Below are 17,665 nucleotides of genomic sequence, written 5' to 3'. Positions count from 1 at the left end.
GAACGACATTAACAATAATTGTGACTTTTGGTATCACTTGCTGTTTAATCTAGAATATTAGCGGAAAACGTACCATGAAATTTAAGAACACATTTTTTCTCCGTGCAGCCAGCAAATTATTTTTTCGAGAATCCCAGTTTGATTTAATTCAAATTGTCTACGAATAATAACAGAACATTTTGTGACTTGCTACGGTTGCTACGCCTTCCCTATGACCAAAGAAGCTTTTTTGTGTGTTTGGTTCACTCATACAAGTCTCCATATAATTTTGACAGCTGTCCATACAAAAATGGTACGTAAATATTAAAAAATCTGTGACTTAAGAAAATTTCAATTTTCCTGTTTCTTTTTTTGAGCCGTTGTATCTCAGCAACCAGAGGTCCAATCTTCAATGTCTCTTAGACAATGTTATAGCAAACTCTGAGAATTTTCAAAAAAACTTATTTTCAGAAAATGTTTACTCGTGGTCTCTATTTTAAAAACTCGAAAAACTGCAAATATTTCGCTGAAATCAAGGTTTCGGTGGCTATATCTTGAAAGCGAAGCACTTTATCAAAAAATCTGTAAAGTACTTTTTAAATGCAAATTCAATTTTATGTAGTTCGTTTTTTTCCAAAAAACATTTTTTTTTTAAAACATAACTCGTCGGCTATGGCTCAAAAATTGCGGATTTTTGTAACCTCAAACATATAAAAAATCGAAAATCAACACATGGATTTTGGGAATTATAGTTTTTGTGGAAAAAAGTATTTTTTTCTAAATAATCCTTCACAATACCTATAACTTTGCAGAATACACCAAATGGATCAAAAAATTCATTCAAAAGATACAGATTTTCAAATATTTACGTACCATTTTTGTATGGACAGCTGCCAACATTGTATGGAGACTTGTATGGGTGAAACAATGACACAAAATAGCTTCTTTGTCAAAAGTAGAGCGTCCAATTTCCCGGGGTTATAAATTTCCCGGGAAACGGGAAATTTTCAGCCAATTTCCCGGGAAATCCCGGGAATTCCCGGGAAATTTTAAATTTATTGAAAATTGTTATGATCTTGGTTTTAATTAATATTTTGCAACAAAATTGTATAGGACATCAACGTTAATGGATTAAATAAGTGTGAAGATCAATTAACAGCTTGACTGCATATTAAAAAATCATTCAGCTACAAGAAAATTTACTTGCCTTTGTGACCAGTTTTTTGGATTGAAAAAAAAAAAAAACATGCAGAAATTATGTTTTTCATGACAAATACTGGTTTCAGCTCTGGAACAAATGGTAAAGCTTTTTAATGTTGCTTTTAATCCAAACAGCCCAATGTTTTCAAATATTTGAAGCAAGCTTTGAATATATTTTTGCATTTTTTTAGAACAAACAATAGAAAGTAGTTTATCAATGTTTTTTTTTGTAATATTATGCAACATGATTAAAATTATACGATAAATTAACATCATTCCACAAAAAGTTTTCTATTTCTTCATATTTAACCCTCTAACACCTGTAGTTGCACCAGCGCTCCATTATTCTTTTACTTTAAATTGTAATTTCTTAAGTACTAGGTATTCAACCAATTGAATTAATTCTTTTTGCACAAATTCGAGTTTCATCTCATTTGATCATGGTAAACAAGAGTGTAAAAAAATCTCAATTTTAATTTGGAGGCAAGGAGTTAATATTGCTTTGATGAAATAAAATCAATCTGATAAAAGCTTACCTAATTGTAATAATTTAATACTCATAAAGCAAGATCTATTCCCAGTTGCTTCAAAAATTAATATTATCAGAAATAATTTGGATATCATAATATCTTATAATCTGATTAATTATATATAAACCAAACAATACATTTAATTGAACAAAATCATGTTGAATTTGTTCATTTATTTTTTTTTCAGAGCATTTTCAAAAAATAGTTCCAAAAAAATAAGATTATGTATACTTTCCCTTGAATTTCGGGAATTCCCGGGAAATTTACAAATTTCCCGGGAAACGGGAAATATTTTTTTTCGGGAAATCCCGGGAATTCCCGGGATTTTTTTTCCCGGGTCGGGAAATTGGACGCTCTAGTCAAAAGCTCTGAAAAAGTTTTATCCAAATTAAAAAAAAAAATACAAAACATAAAAACGGTCGAAACCAGCCGATTTCGTAGAGAATTGTTCATCTAAAGTTTTCGAGAAATTTCAAGATGAAGTGCCCGAGCAGACGGAAATAACTTGGGAAAACATTTTTTGATATTTGAAAATACTAGTCCAATAACATTTTATGTTATTTATAACAAGATTTGTTATTCGTCGTTATGATTTTTTTATTGGATTGTTATTGTAATAACTGACTAATAACATTGTTAGTTATTCTTCGAACAAATCTTTGTTATTAGTCTTTGTTATTTTAACAACTTATCCGATCATCCCAATAACAGTTGGAGGTATTCTTCCATAAAAATAAATGTTATTCCAAAGTTGTTTTGGCTTGCAACCAATATCAACCTAATCTGTTATTGAACCCTTATGCAAAAAATGATTTTTCAAGAAAATTTCATAACACTTTCTGTTATTTTAACAGTATTTGTTATTGAAATGGCATGAATTTTGTTATTACCGTCTTTGAGGGTCAATGGGCGAATTGCTGGAAATGGGTAGACGAAACGAACACTTCTTTCAGGTCAACAATCCATTAGAAATGCAAATATTTTGTTTTTGCTGGTGGAAGAAAACTGAACTATCGGATGTGGGTTTTAAATAAAGCTTTGAAGCGCGAACATGGAGTGGATCAATATTTGTATAGAGATTGTTTACTTTGTATTTTTTTTCAATGTGGAAAATAATGTGGATTTGTAATAAGTGATATGATACTTAGAAAATATATACGAACAATTCTTTTTACAAGTTTTGGCCAAGAATTTCGATGGTGCTGTTTGCTTAACGTTAATTAACAAATAACCATCATGTCTTTATTACATTCCCGAAAATGCTTGCCCGAAAAATCAAGCCCCCAAAAGGTAAACATTTTAATTGCACACCTACCCCCCCTCCCCCTTCCGTCTCAGGCAAGAAAACGCAAAACGGCGAAAAACGTTGCTGAAAATATCTTTGGGCCATCATCACGGTGGGCTTGGTCTCGAAATGAAAACACAAACCCCGCCAGCAGAAAGACGGTGGAAAGTGAAATATAAACGAGAAACGTCGCCCAACACGTGTTCCCGGGGTAAGCCACGACGACGAGGACCGTCGTAAAACCGGGTCCGAGGGCCAAAAATATGGCAAGGTCTAATGGTTTTCCCAATAGGGCTCGGGGATGATGAAAGCACACGGTGTACAATGGGATTTGGTGTAAATTGATGAACTCCATCAAATAATTTTGATCGCAAAGATTTCAATGGAGTCACACGGTAGTTTATCTGTTTTGTTGAGCTTTGAAGTTTTCCAACTCTCAAAGCTTTAAACTTATGTCCATTTTTCCCACGCCATCATCCCGTTATTCCAGAGGGTCAGGATAAATGATTCACGAGAGAAAGCGGCCAACTTTACGAGATTAGACCGGTGGTGTGGTGGCAGTTTGGACAGCCTAATGAGCTCATCATTCGGGGATGAAATGGGTCCCCAGAGGGTGAGGGCGGGACTTTATAGTTTTAGTGGCCATGCTGCGGTGGTTCAAGGCGACCTCATTGTTGGACTTGGAGCTTGACTTGGCATATGTGTGTGAACTGTGGTGACTTGAGCGTTTCTTCCATTTAATCATTACTCAACTAAAGTAAGGCAATTCGTATTTTTGGGCAGAGATTATTTTACAGCGTTACTTTTTGTTACATTCTCTGAATTTCAACGCGATTTTGTTTCCTGGCTCGTAAAACGATGTTTTGATTTTCGTTCGATCACGATCGGTTCTGCAAACGGTTTTTGCCCTGTTGCAGGGACTTGCGAAACTCCCAGTCGGAGCTCAATCACAAACCACAATTTGTACAACAAATTTCAATACAAAAAACCCCAAAATGTGCGGCAAAAACTTACTTTTGGCAAAAACTAAGATGGTAAACCATATATCAAATGTTCGACGTTTCGGTCCGCCCGGAAGCATTCTCAAGGTCGGCAGGGTTGGTTGAAGCACTAAGTGACAGCTGTTGATGCTGCTGGCTTTGGATAGTGGCTAGTGTTCGGGGATCCAGTTCTAGGGTAATCTGCTGACCACTACCTACTGTCGTCGTCGTCGCCATACCGTTGCCATCGATGTCGTCCACCGCCGCGGAATTTCGAACTCCGCCGCCAATTCTGCGCTCGATGCCCTCCTCGTCCACGTAACAGCTGCTCGTTTCGTCGTCGTCCGTGTCGTCGCCATTTCCGTCGTAGGCCGCCGGGTCACCGCCGGGGATGTTGTGGACCACGCTCGGGATGGACGCCTTCTGCTTGGCGATCAACTTTAGCAGCTCAATTGCGTCAAGAGCCTGTCGCTTTTCATGCAGGATTCTGTCGGAGAGAGGAAGAGGTGTGGTGGATGCAGAGAGAGAAAGAAATGGGAGCCAGTTGGGGTGAATTGTTACCGGTACACAGTGTTACGATGAGGTTCTACGTGAAATGTTAGCTATTACAAGAGAGATATACGGGTAAATGTAATTTAAGATGGTCCCAAAGCGATTAAAGCGGTCCCAAAGCGAACTAAATTTTTATTATTTTGTATATTTTTATTTGGGGTCCTAAATACGACTTTGATTTGATGATTCGAAAACACGGGTTTTTCATGATTCAAATAATCGAACTTCGGATAATCGAAGATTCGGTTAATCGAGTCTGAACTGTATCTACGATGCAATTTCAGGGTGATTTAATCGTGATTTTGCAGTTTTCCCGCAAGGGAGACGGACATGTTTCGGCAGTCTAATGAAGCACGAAAATGATTCGATAAAGTATTTGCGTTGCGTATCGCGCTCAGGATGAATAATTTAATCGAGAAGCAGTGAAATGGAAATTGTGGCCATAAACGCTGCGATTGGTTGGATGAAAATTTAATAATGTGACAACCCACACGCGTGTGCGGAAACCGAAACATTGTTTCAACTTTGAACGCACAGAGTTCTACAGTTTTTTTTTGTATGAATTGGATAACAGACACCATTAAACCACTACCAAACGAACAATTAAAATGAAGCTACGGAATAATTTTGTGCAAAACAATGAAATAATCGAAAACGGAAATCAATAGCCTCTACATAATTGATGTTCGATGCCAATCAAAAGAGTGCCAGCGATGAATTCTACCACCAAACCGAAAGTGAATTAAATCCAATATCACCGGAAAAAAACTGAAAAGCCGCTCGCACCAAGAACAAAATGAAAACATAAAACTCTTAGCAAAGAAATTCTTCTCAGAGAGACGTCCGTATGTAGCTGGGGGTTTCTAGGAAACCAGACCCACATCCGGTCTCCTGGGCCCCCTAACCTGCCTGATGCTTCCTTGAGTTGCTCGATAAAGTCCCGGCCGGTGATGTCCGCGACCGAGTTGGGGTCCATGTTCGAGAGCAGTTCGAGGTCGGGTTCGCTCAGCACCGACACGTTGCACAGGTTCGACTTCATCTGGGCGACCAGCTTTTTCAGGTGTATCCGCTCGACCTCGGGGCTGTCCGTGGTGTCGCCGCCGCTGCCGGACTCCTTGTGGGTCGTTATTGTCACGAAGTGGGTTGGCTGTGAGGAGGAGAAAAAGCGATATAAATTCGATTTATTTTTTGATTGAACCCGTTTGAGCAGGAGATTGACGATTGGTTTTGTTTGACTGGCTGTGAATTTTAGTGCGAGTCATTAAATTTAACCAGCTGAAAAGGGCGAAAAAGTTGTCGCTTGGGGATGCGGTGCTTGACAGTTGAATTGATTGTGGAATTGGATTTCAGCCTTAATTCAAATGGGATTACGGCGAATAATGCATCGCTGCAGAATCGATTTCCGCAGTCAGAATAGGGGGTAACAATAATTCTCGAGTGGAACAGCAGTACTGAAGAAATGGACAATAAATCTTTGTTCAAGTTGATTTTGTGAGTTTGCATACATATTTTCACGGAAAATAAACTCTACAAAATTTATAATTTATACGTGACATATATGGCAAACACAGGAAAGCAAAAAAACATAAAAGTTCGTAGAATATGCTAAGTTACTACAGTTGCTACAAATAATTGTTTACCCCATAAAAAATTCGAAAGTAGGTACTTCATCAAGCCAACACAAACTTTATTTAAAGTCTTTTCTTCTCTCCTTGAATTTTCCCAAAAAAATTAGGGCAAAAAATTTATTATTAGGTTTTACGCCGTGACGTCATTTGACAGCTCGTATGCACTGTTTACATGGTCTTCGTCGATTGTCGACGATTTTTCCCGAACAAAATCGACGAGCGCGACGAACTGTGCTAAGTCCATGTAAACGGTGCACTCCTTTCTAACCTCCAAATCGAGTCGGCGTAAAACCACAATTAACCGTACGAGGCTGTAGCTCAGCAACCAGCCGTTTGATCAACTCTTAATAGAACAAATGTACCGTCATCAGGGGTGACATTGGGTCACATAAAAATGCCGAAATTTGTATGACCCAATCTCACCCCCCAGACCCAATGTCACCCCTGATGACGGCATGAAATATCCTATGGAAATATTTTTAGGGGTACATTATAAAAAAAATTTCAGTAGAAAAAAATTAACATTGTTCGAAAACTTGAAACATTAACATGCCTGTAACTTGAAAATGAACACTTTACCATGAGAATCTTTTCCGGCTGCGATTGGATTTTGAAACTTAAAAATAAATTCTTGATCTCTAGAAATAAATTAGTATTATTTTTTTTTCAAAAAATCATAATTGGTATAATATTTTGCATTTTCCTAAACTCAAGCAGAAAAGAAACCTTTTATGGTCCCCTAAAATAATTATGTAACATGATGCCAAAAAAAGATGTGCGTAAGGTGAAAACTCATCCAACGAGGTAATAATTATTTTTTAAGTTTTTGCAATTCTATTTACTTTTCCTGTCATTCTCGAGCGACGAAACGGCCTGCTTTTCATTCCCAAAAATAACTGAAAGGAAAATTAATACCTTTCAATACCAGTGCTGAAAAGTTCTATAAGTATACATTTCAGCACTGAAATCATTCCAATTGGACTGAAATGGGATAATCAAACTTCGTATAATCGAAACTTAGGATAATCGATGCTTCGGAAAATGGTCTGTACTCCGCAAATGCTTCTTTTTTGGAATTTCTCCAAAAGAAATGTTTGTTTTTAGATTTTTCATATATCCCATTATCCCAATGTTTTCCTCGCAAGAAAATTCAATTTTCATTACTTTCCGATTCACCTGATTGAACACATCCCAAAGTTTTATGAGACGCAAAAAAAAACAGCTCCAGACTGATGGTTTGTTTTTTTACCACTTTCTGCACCGGAAGGATTATCGGTAAACTCGAAGCTAACGGCATGCAGAGTGAAAGAAAATCACAAACTTATATCCACGACTTACACGAGTAAAGTTTTCCCTTTCACAGCCACCCCCCGTTTTCCTCAAGATGGAAACTAGATTTTTATCGTTTCCTCGCTTGTCATCGCAAAAATTGCTTGCGATTTTCCCAACTTGGATGCTGCACTCTCCTGACTGCTTTCTTTACTCATCAGCAAACTTTGAAGTTGCGAAACTTGGTACGGGTTTTTTTTTTCTTGTTAGTAGAACCACGCGTCAGTGGAGGAAAAACAAACGAATGTTTGGAGTTTTTCTGTGTTGCTCCGGACATAGTTTGCATTCGTGAGCATCATAATTTATGAGAAGAGCAACCATCCTTTGAGCAAAATACTCTGAGTTCTTGATATACAGTTTTCCTTTCTAATATTGAGATGTTTGGAAAAAAAATCAGAAACACGTGCAAAAAATAAAAATATAGGGGTTCATATTGATAAATGGATACAATTTAAATAAGTTGAAAAAGGTAACGAAAAACTAACTTAATCCACCTATGTGGTTGGAGCCTTCCTCACTCATTACCAACAATGGCTGATTTGATGGGGTTGTACACAAATTTCATCTATTTTTTAGATCCGGAATAAAAAAGTACATAAATATCACTTAAGTGACCATATCTCGAGACAGGGTTGCCAGATCTTCAATGTTTTGGACTCGTTGGAAAGGTCTTTTGATAACCTAACCAACGATGGGTCGGATGGTGGATCCGGACATAGTTTACATACATTTAAGTGAGATCCGGCTACTAAAAGACATAAATATCACTTAAAAGGCCATATCTCAAGACAGGGTTGCCAGATCTTCAATGTTTTGGACTCGTTGGAAAGGTCTTTTGATAACCTATTCAACGATGGGTCAGATGGTGGATCCGGACATAGTTTACATACATTTAAGGTGAAGCCGTTGATCATTTTCAAAGAAAATTGATCATCACCATAAAATATTCTGTATTAAATTCAATTTAACGAATTTCAGCACCAAAAGAAATCAGCATGTGCCGGTTGTTGCCTTCTTGAAGCCACTGAAAGAATTTTTGTCTAAATCATTGACAGTCATACGTTAGTTGGCAATGATTAATGACGATTTCCATAACTTGTGGGATAATCGAAAAAGGAATTTTGTCAAAATATTGAAAGTGACGCAAAATTTATATCTTTGAACGAAAAATCATGACAATGATGGAAGTCTTCACGTTAAGTGAGATCCGGCTACTAAAAAGTACATAAATATCACTTAAATGGCCATATCTCGAGACAGGGTTGCCAGATCTTCAATGTTTTGGACTTTTTGGAAAGATCTTTTGATAACCTATCCAACGATGGGTCGTATGATGGATCCGGACATAGTTAACATGCATTTAAGTGAGATCCGGCTTCCAAAAAGTACATAAATATCACTTAAATGGCCATATCTCGAGACAGGGTTGCCAGATCTTCAATGTTTTGGACTCGTTGGAAAGGTCTTTTGATAACCTATCCAACGATGGGTCGGATGGTGGATCCGGACATAGTTTACATACATTTAAGTGAGATCCGGCTTCCAAAAAGAGTGGTGCGGTGCCTGTGTGGACGCTCAGTCCTGTTTTTTCGGGTTATTTTCCGTCTCTTTTGTGTCGCTGTTCGAGTGCATGGGGTGATTGGTCATTATAATTAAATAATGGCATCAGTAGTGCGGTGCCTGTGTGGACGCTCAGTCCTGTTTTTCGGGTTATTTTCCGTCTCTTTTGTGTCGCTGTTCGAGTGCATGGGGTGATTGGTCATTATAATTAAATAATGGCATCAGTGGTGGACGCGCAGTCCTGTTTTCGTGCTATTTTCCGTCTCTTTTGTGTCGCTGTTCGAGTGCATGGGGTGATTGGTCATTATAATTAAACAATGGCATCAGTAGTGCGGTGCCTGTGTGGACGCTCAGTCCTGTTTTTGTGCTATTTTCCGTCTCTTTTGTGTCGCTGTTCGAGTGCATGGGGTGATTGGTCATTATAATTAAATAATGGCATCAGTAGTGCGGTGCCTGTGTGGACGCTCAGTCCTGTTTTTTCGTGCTATTTTCCGTCTCTTTTGTGTCGCTGTTCGAGTGCATGGGGTGATTGGATTTCTTCTTCTTCTTTTTTCATTTATTTTTTGTTCGCGCGTTCGTTGGCCGATGAATTTTATTTTGTTCTCTTTATATAGTTTTCGATAGAAACGATCCGATTTTGTTTTTGAGACAAGCAAGTCGTATTGCTGGATTAAGTCCTTTCCATATCATCGAGGATCGGAAGGCACGTCGACGGATATGTTTTAAGGCTTATGATATAAAATAATTTTAATGAATGAAGCCCTTCCTACATCACCGTTGATCGGAAGGCACGCCGACGGAGAATTTCTGGAGAATCGCGGTCGAATTCCCCGTGTTCTTACCACTGGTCGTGGCCGGCGTCGGTATTGATCAGCACGATAGGGACCTTTGAAAATTGCGAAGGGTGATGATTGGTTCCTACTTTTCATCTGTGGTCCACGGAGCAATGTTTGGGGTCCTGGTCAATAACGAAGTAGCAGCTACGGGTAGACACCAATGCTATGCTATGCTATGCTATGCTTCCTTTCGCGTGCGTGTGAAGGTGCGGCTGTCTCTGGCTGTCCCGATGACAGTTAGCCAGTTCGATTTGCGATGCCTTTTCGTTGGGTCGCAAAATTTTTTGCGTCCGTTTTCGGTGTGCTACAACAACAAAACCTTATCATACCATTTCAGTTCGATAAACATTGTAACTCGTCGTTCGCAACGTTAACCAGTACCTCACTAAACATCAATCATTTAAAACTCGTTAAATCATCTCAAGTTAAAAATTGCACTGTTCAATCCTTCATTCATTAATTTCATATGATTTTGGTTCTATCTTTCCACAGCCGGCTGTCTAAGACTAAACCATTTCATTTAAAATTTAACAACAGATAAACGGGAAATGTCTCATCCGCAGCATCCGATTGCTTGCCTTGAGAATAAAACAAAATACCGTTAAACAAACACTATGATTTTGGGTCGCATCATCATCTTCTATGATGAATCCTGACCAAACACCCTATCCTACTAACAAGTTTTCAGGTTCCTGGCGCTCGTGGGGTGTAAGCACAGAGTAAATCAGCTGCCCTAGTAGCAACCTGCGCTAACTAACATTCCCGTCCCTTAAAATCGAGGTCTACAAACTGACATGGCGGGCGCCGTTGGTGGCCAATGACTGTTACCTATTCGCAACTGATCTAGCTTTAGCAATCATGGTGTTTTATCTTTTCAGCGCATTCATACATGCTGTTGATAAGGGAAACATTACTAGATCGTCGAAGCCTATAATCAGTAGTGCTGAAAGGATATTACGGTTCTGTTCAGCAACGGAGGGGCAACCATGGGTGATCTCTCATGCTCATGCTCATTTAAGTGAGATCCGGCTTCCAAAAAGTACATAAATATCACTTAAAAGGCCATATCTCAAGACAGGGTTGCCAGATCTTCAATGTTTTGAACTCGTTGGAAAGGTCTTTTGATAACCTATCCAACGATGGGTCGGATGGTGGATCCGGACATAGTTTACATACATTTAAGTGAGATCCGGCTTCCAAAAAGTACATAAATATCACTTAAAAGGCCATATCTCAAGACAGGGTTGCCAGATCTTCAATGTTTTGGACTCGTTGGAAAGGTCTTTTGATAACCTATCCAACGATGGATCGGATGGTGGATCCGGACATAGTTTACATACATTTAAGTGAGATCCGGCTTCCAAAAAGTACATAAATATCACTTAAAAGGCCATATCTCAAGACAGGGTTGCCAGATCTTCAATGTTTTGGACTCGTTGGAAAGGTCTTTTGATAACCTATCCAACGATGGGTCGGATGGTGGATCCGGACATAGTTTACATACATTTAAGTGAGATCCGGCTTCCAAAAAGTACATAAATATCATTTAAAGGCCATATCTCAAGACAGGGTTGCCAGATCTTCAATGTTTTGGACTCGTTGGAAAGGTCTTTTGATAACCTATCCAACGATGGATCGGATGGTGGATCCGGACATAGTTTACATACATTTAAGTGAGATCCGGCTACTAAAAAGTACATAAATATCACTTAAATGGCCATATCTCGAGACAGGGTTGCCAGATCTTCAATGTTTTGGACTTTTTGGAAAGGTCTTTTGATAACCTATCCAATGATGGGTCGGATGATGGATCCGGACATAGTTAACATGCATTTAAGTGAGATCCGGCTTCCAAAAAGTACATAAATATCACTTAAATGGCCATATCTCAAGACAGGGTTGCCAGATCTTCAATGTTTTGGACTCGTTGGAAAGGTCTTTTGATTACCTATCCAACGATGGGTCGGATGGTGGATCCGGACATAGTTTACATACATTTAAGTGAGATCCGGCTTCCAAAAAGTACATAAATATCACTTAAAAGGCCATATCTCAAGACAGGGTTGCCAGATCGTCAATGTTTTGGACTCGTTGGAAAGGTCTTTTGATAACCTATCCAACGATGGGTCGGATGGTGGATCCGGACATAGTTTACATACATTTAAGTGAGATCCGGATATATGTGAAAACACATTTTTATACATAACTTTTGAACTACTTATCGAAACTTCAATCTGTATAAAACTCGATCTATGGGACCCTAAACCAAGTCGAATGCAACAGGTTCGGGTCAAATCGGTTCAGCCAGTGCTGAGAAACATGAGCTAGTTTGTTGGTCACATACATACATACACACACACATACACACACACATACACACACACATACACACAGACATTTGTTCAGTTTTTGATTCTGAGTCGATATGTATACATGAAGGTGGGTCTACGACGTTTTTATTCAAAGTTCATTTTTAGAGCAGGATTATAGCCTTACCTCAGTGAGGAAGGCAAAACGTTTGCTGAACAAAAGATGGAATGAAATGAGATTTTTTTTAATTGCTCAACGCAAAATAAGTCAAAGTGCTAAAATCTTCAATGAAAATCAGTAGATGAGAGGTATTATACGAACCAGGATATCACATTTCACAAGAGCAGAGAGCGTTGGAATGTTCCCAAAAGACGATGTTCAACCACTGCTGATGTAAACAAGACATCGGGGGCGTTGAAATGCCAATCTTACCAACAACATTGCCGACAAAAACACACAGACACAACGAACCTTCGTCAAACCGACACGTGTCTTCTGTCAGACGTTAGCTCACACGTGTCTCTTTGGAATATCTCCAAACTCCCACCGCGGGGAATCCTCCCAAGGTGGAGAGGGCAGCAAAACTTTTCTAATAAGCCTCCTTTTGCTATTTTGCTTTCGTTTTCTTGAATGAGGGTTGCGAGGATTTCCACAAGTGGTGAAGTGTGAACGAGTGGACTGGTTCTTGAGCCTGTCAACTTCTCATGAATCATCTGCCACTCAGACACAGCCCATTAATTTTTAGTCCTTTCAGCAACCGGTTAGTGTGTACTATTAGTTAAGAGAGGTAATTCATAATTGGCATTGATTTTCAAAATTACTTTTCTCCTAGTTAAAATCACTGCCACATTATCATGATTTTATTGTAAAATCAAAGTTCAATCTAGGTCGTAAAACAAACATCACGAATCTTATACATTAAATGATGCGAAGAGAGCATCGTCCTGTTGACTTCCGAACAGCTTCCCATCACGCGTCTCCATTCCCAGAACCAAACCCAGGGCACGCAATGCGTGTCGTTGTAAAAAGGAGTTTGGCTCCTTGTGCTGCTAACAGGTTTTATCGTCTCTGTTATATTTCCAGTGAGTGCGTAAAGATGTACATTAATGCTGTGCGATGATTTGGTGCAGAATCGAGCGCGTGTTGACCTCGTCCGCGTGCACGTGGAGGTGATTTTCGTTGCCACGAAAAAGTAATAAATCAAGTTCAGAAAAGCAAACTTCCGGCGAATGAAGCTCGTGGCAATTATTCGGCACGAGGATTTATGGGTAATAGTGATTATTTCGACAACTTGTTGAGCGGGTATGATTGAGTCGTAAATAGGGCGAGGCTCTGTTGTGGAACAGATGTCGATTGTTGATGAATTAATCCAACATAAGAAATAAGTTTATTGCTATCGGCACAGTTCTGGATTTTGGTTGCTAACTTTACTGACTTTGCAACCGTAGAATACACGGTGATTTGTAAAATTTTGTAAAATTATTGATTTAAAACAAATCAGACAAATGCTATTTAATTTCAAGTTGTGCCACCCCTCTCTTAAATTTTCAAAAAAAAATCAGGGGGCGGAAAAAATATAGCAAAATTTTAAATTTTCATTGATAAAAACAACTTGTTTAATTCATTTTAAATTATTACATTGTTTAACGTAAATTTATGCAATTTTAATGAATGAAGACTTTTAAATCTTTACAAATTTTAAGAAATTTCACAAAATGAAAAAAGAAGAAAGAGAAAGATTTTACGAATTTTAAAAAATTTAACAAATTTGAAAAAAATTTAAAAATAAAAAAAAATCAAATTTTAAAAAATATTAAAAATTTCAAGAAATTTTACAAATTTTAAAAAATTAAAAAAATTAAAAAAAGAAAGAAATTTTAAAAAATTGGTATTTTAAAGAAATTTTACAAATTATAAAAAAAATTACAAATAAAAAAAAAATACAAATTTAAAGAAATTTCACAAAATTTAATAAACTTGAAGCAGTTTTAATTTTTTTAAAGAAATTTTACAATTTTTTTTAATTTAAATTAATCTAAAGAAATTTTACAAATTTTTACAAATTTTAAGAAATTTAACAAATTTTAAAAAATTTTAAAAATTTATAAATTTTCCAAAGATTTTACATAATTTACAAAGTAAAAAAAGAATTTAAAAAAAATAGAAAATGTAGAAAATATAACAAAATTAACCATTTTTAAGAAATTTTACCAATTTTAAGAAATTTTACAAATTTTAAGAAATTTTTCAAATTTTAAGAAATGTTTGAAATTTAAAAAAAAAATGTTTAGAAATTTTACCATTTTTTTAAGTTTTTTTACAAATTAAAAAAAATTACAAATTTTAAGAAATTTAACAAATTTAAAAAAAAATCACAAATTTTAAGGAATTTAATAAATTTTAAGAAATTGAACAGATTATAAGAAATTTAACAAATTGTAAGAAATTTAACAAATTTTAAGAAATTCTACAAATTTTAAAAGATTTTACAAATTTTAAGAAACATTAAAAAAATGATAAATAATAAAAATAACATTTAAAATTTTTTAAGAAATTTCACAAATTTTATGAAATTTGAAGAAGTTTTAGAACTCTACAAATTTAAAGTAATTATACAAATTTAAAGAAATTTTACAAATTTGTTTTTATAAACAAATTTAAAAAAAAATATTTTTTTAGAATTATTACAAAATAAAAAATTAAAAAATAACAAATTGAAAAAAAAAATAGAAAATTTAGAAAATATAGCTAATTTTACCAATTTTAAGAAATTTTACCAATTTTAAGAAATTTTAGCAATTTTAAGAAATTTTACAAATTTTAAGAAATTTTACAAATTCTAAGAAATTTGACAAATTTTAGGAATTTATTTCCAAATAAAAAAAAAATGACAAATTTTTATAAATTTTACCAATTTTAAAAAATTGTACAGATTAAAAAAAACATCAAATTTAAAAAAAATTCAGTTTTTTTTAAGAAATTCAAGAAATTTTAAGATTTTTTTTCCATTTTTTAAGAAATTTAACGAATTTTAAGAAATTTTGCAAATTTTAAGAAATTTTACTAATTTTAAGAAATTTTACAAATTTTAAGAAATTTTACAAATTTTAAGAAATTTTAAAAATTTTAAAATATTTAATATTTTTAAAAATTTTACAAGTTGAAAGAAATTTTACGAATTTGAAGAAATATTTATTTTACCTAAATTTTAAATTTGAACAAATTTGAACAAATTTTAAAAATAAAAAAAATCAAATTTTAAAGAATATTAAAAATTTCAAGAAATTTTACAAATTTTAAAAAATTTAAAAAATTAAAAAAAGAAAGAAATTTTAAAAATTTTGGTATTTTTAAGAAATTTTACAAATTATAAAAAAATTACAAAAAAAAATACAAATTTAAAGAAATTTCACAATATTTAATAAACTTAAGCAGTTTTAATTTCTTTTAGAAATTCTACAATTTTTTTAAATTTAAATTAATCTAAAGAAATTTTACAATTTTTTACAAATTTTAAGAAATTTAACAAATTCTAAGGAATTTTACAAATTTTAAAAAAATAATGAATTTTCCAAAGATTTTACATAATTTACAAAGTAAAAAAAGAATTTAAAAAAATAGAAAATGTAGAAAATATAACAAAATTTACCAATTTAAAAAATTTTTACCAATTCTAAGAAATTTTACAAATTTTAAGAAATTTTTCAAATTTTAAGAAATGTTTGAAATTAAAAAAAAATGTTTAGAAATTTTACCATTTTTTAAGTTTTTTTACAAATTTAAAAAAAATACAAATTTTAAGAAATTTAACAAATTTAAAAAATATCACAAATTTTAAGGAATTTAACAAATTTTAAGAAATTGAACAGATTTTAAGAAATTTAACAAATTGTAAGAAATTTAACAAATTTTAAGAAATTCTACAAATTTTAAAAGATTTTACAAATTTTAAGAAATATTGAAAAAATGATAAATAATAAAAATAAAATTTAAATTTTTTTTTAAAAATTTCACAAATTTTATGAAATTTGAAGAAGTTTTAGAATTTTACAAATTTAAAGTAATTATACAAATTTAAAGAAATTTTACAATTTTTTTTTTAAACAAATTTTAAAAAAAATATTTTTTTAGAATTTTTACAAATTAAAAAATTAAAAAATAACAAATTAAAAAAAAAATAGAAAATTTTGAAAATATAGCTAATTTTACCAATTTTAAGAAATTTTAGCAATTTTAATTTTTTTTACAAATTTTAAGAAATTTTACAAATTCTAAGAAATTTGACAAATTTTAGGAATTTATTTCCAAATGAATGACAAATATTTATAAATTTTACCAAATTTTAAAAATTGTACAAATTAAAAAAAACATCAAATTTAAAAAAATTTCACATTTTTTAAGAAATTCAAAAAAATTTAAGATTTTTTTCCATTTTTTAAGAAATTCAAAAAAGTTTAAGATTTTTTTTCCATTTTTTAAGAAATTTAACAAATTTTAAGAAATTTTGAAAATTTTAAAATATTTAATTTTTTTAAAAATTTTAAGAAATTTATTTTTTTTAAGAAATTAAAAAAAATTGAGAAAATTTAAAAATCTTAAAGTTTAAAATTTTATTAGAAATTTTACAAGTTGAAAGAAATTTTACGAATTTGAAGAAATATTTATTTTACCTGAATTTTAAATTTGCAATATCTCGGATATTTTTTATCTTCAATGTTATATTTTCCTACTGCTTCTGTTCAAAATTATTTCAGAATTACGGAAATAAGAGTAACAGAGTTTCATAAATGTTACATTTTTTTTACATCCGAGATATCACGTGTTTAAAAATTCTAATCAGATGACACTGAGAAAAACTTATATTTCATCTACATTAGATCAACAAAGTAAAAAAAAAATAAAAAATAGAAAATTGTAGGAATTTTCTCAGCTTTTCAAAAACATTTTCTGCTGCAGAGGTGCGTTTCTTCATATAATATATTTAAATTACATTAAATATTGATCGAAATTTGGAAATTTTGTGCAATGTTGTGCAAATTGTTTTCCTTCGGTTCCAGATCGAATGAATATTTTAAGGGTTTTTTTTTGTGTTTGATTCAGTAAAAATGATTTTTTTCTACACTACTAAAAGCTTTAAATTTTAACATTGGAAACCCATAAAGGCATAAAAAATCAAAAGAGAAACACGAACTGATATAAGCCATTACCGTTTATTGTCTTGGTTCCGTGATCAAAAAAACAATTTCATCGAAAAACCTAGACTAAGCCACAAAGTTGAGAATGCTTGACCTTTTTATTGCTTCGTTGGTGCCATATAATGATGCTTCTCGTGGATAACTCCACAGTGTTGAGGAGCTTTCAGCCAACAACGTTGTTGCATACTTTTTTCCCTCCCCAATGTTAAGTGGAAAAAGTTTTTTTTCTCCGTTCCCACTCAGCTTTTTTAGGTCCAGCGCGGCCCATCATCGGCGAAAAT

The 17,665-nt window shown here is 33.7% G+C and overlaps 1 protein-coding gene across 1 annotated transcript in view; it reads right to left on the bottom strand.

Annotated features, from left to right (window-relative positions):
* Positions 1 to 2,802: 2,802 nt before the first annotated feature.
* LOC6037808 (DNA fragmentation factor subunit alpha) overlaps positions 2,803 to 17,665 on the bottom strand; it is a 71,499-nt gene continuing 56,636 nt past the window's right edge. The window contains exons 3-4 of the mRNA XM_038250112.1: positions 5,432 to 5,673; positions 2,803 to 4,461 (exon numbers count right to left, since the gene is read on the bottom strand). Of these exons, the coding sequence (XP_038106040.1) occupies positions 4,041 to 4,461; positions 5,432 to 5,673 (663 nt within the window). The 3' untranslated portion in view covers positions 2,803 to 4,040. The remainder of the gene's footprint in view (positions 4,462 to 5,431; positions 5,674 to 17,665) is intronic.

This window comes from Culex quinquefasciatus, chromosome 2 (assembly GCF_015732765.1).
Source record: "Culex quinquefasciatus strain JHB chromosome 2, VPISU_Cqui_1.0_pri_paternal, whole genome shotgun sequence".
NCBI lineage: Eukaryota > Metazoa > Arthropoda > Insecta > Diptera > Culicidae > Culex > Culex quinquefasciatus.
Note: the sequence above shows the minus strand (reverse complement) of the source record. Positions and strands in the feature narration are given on the sequence as shown.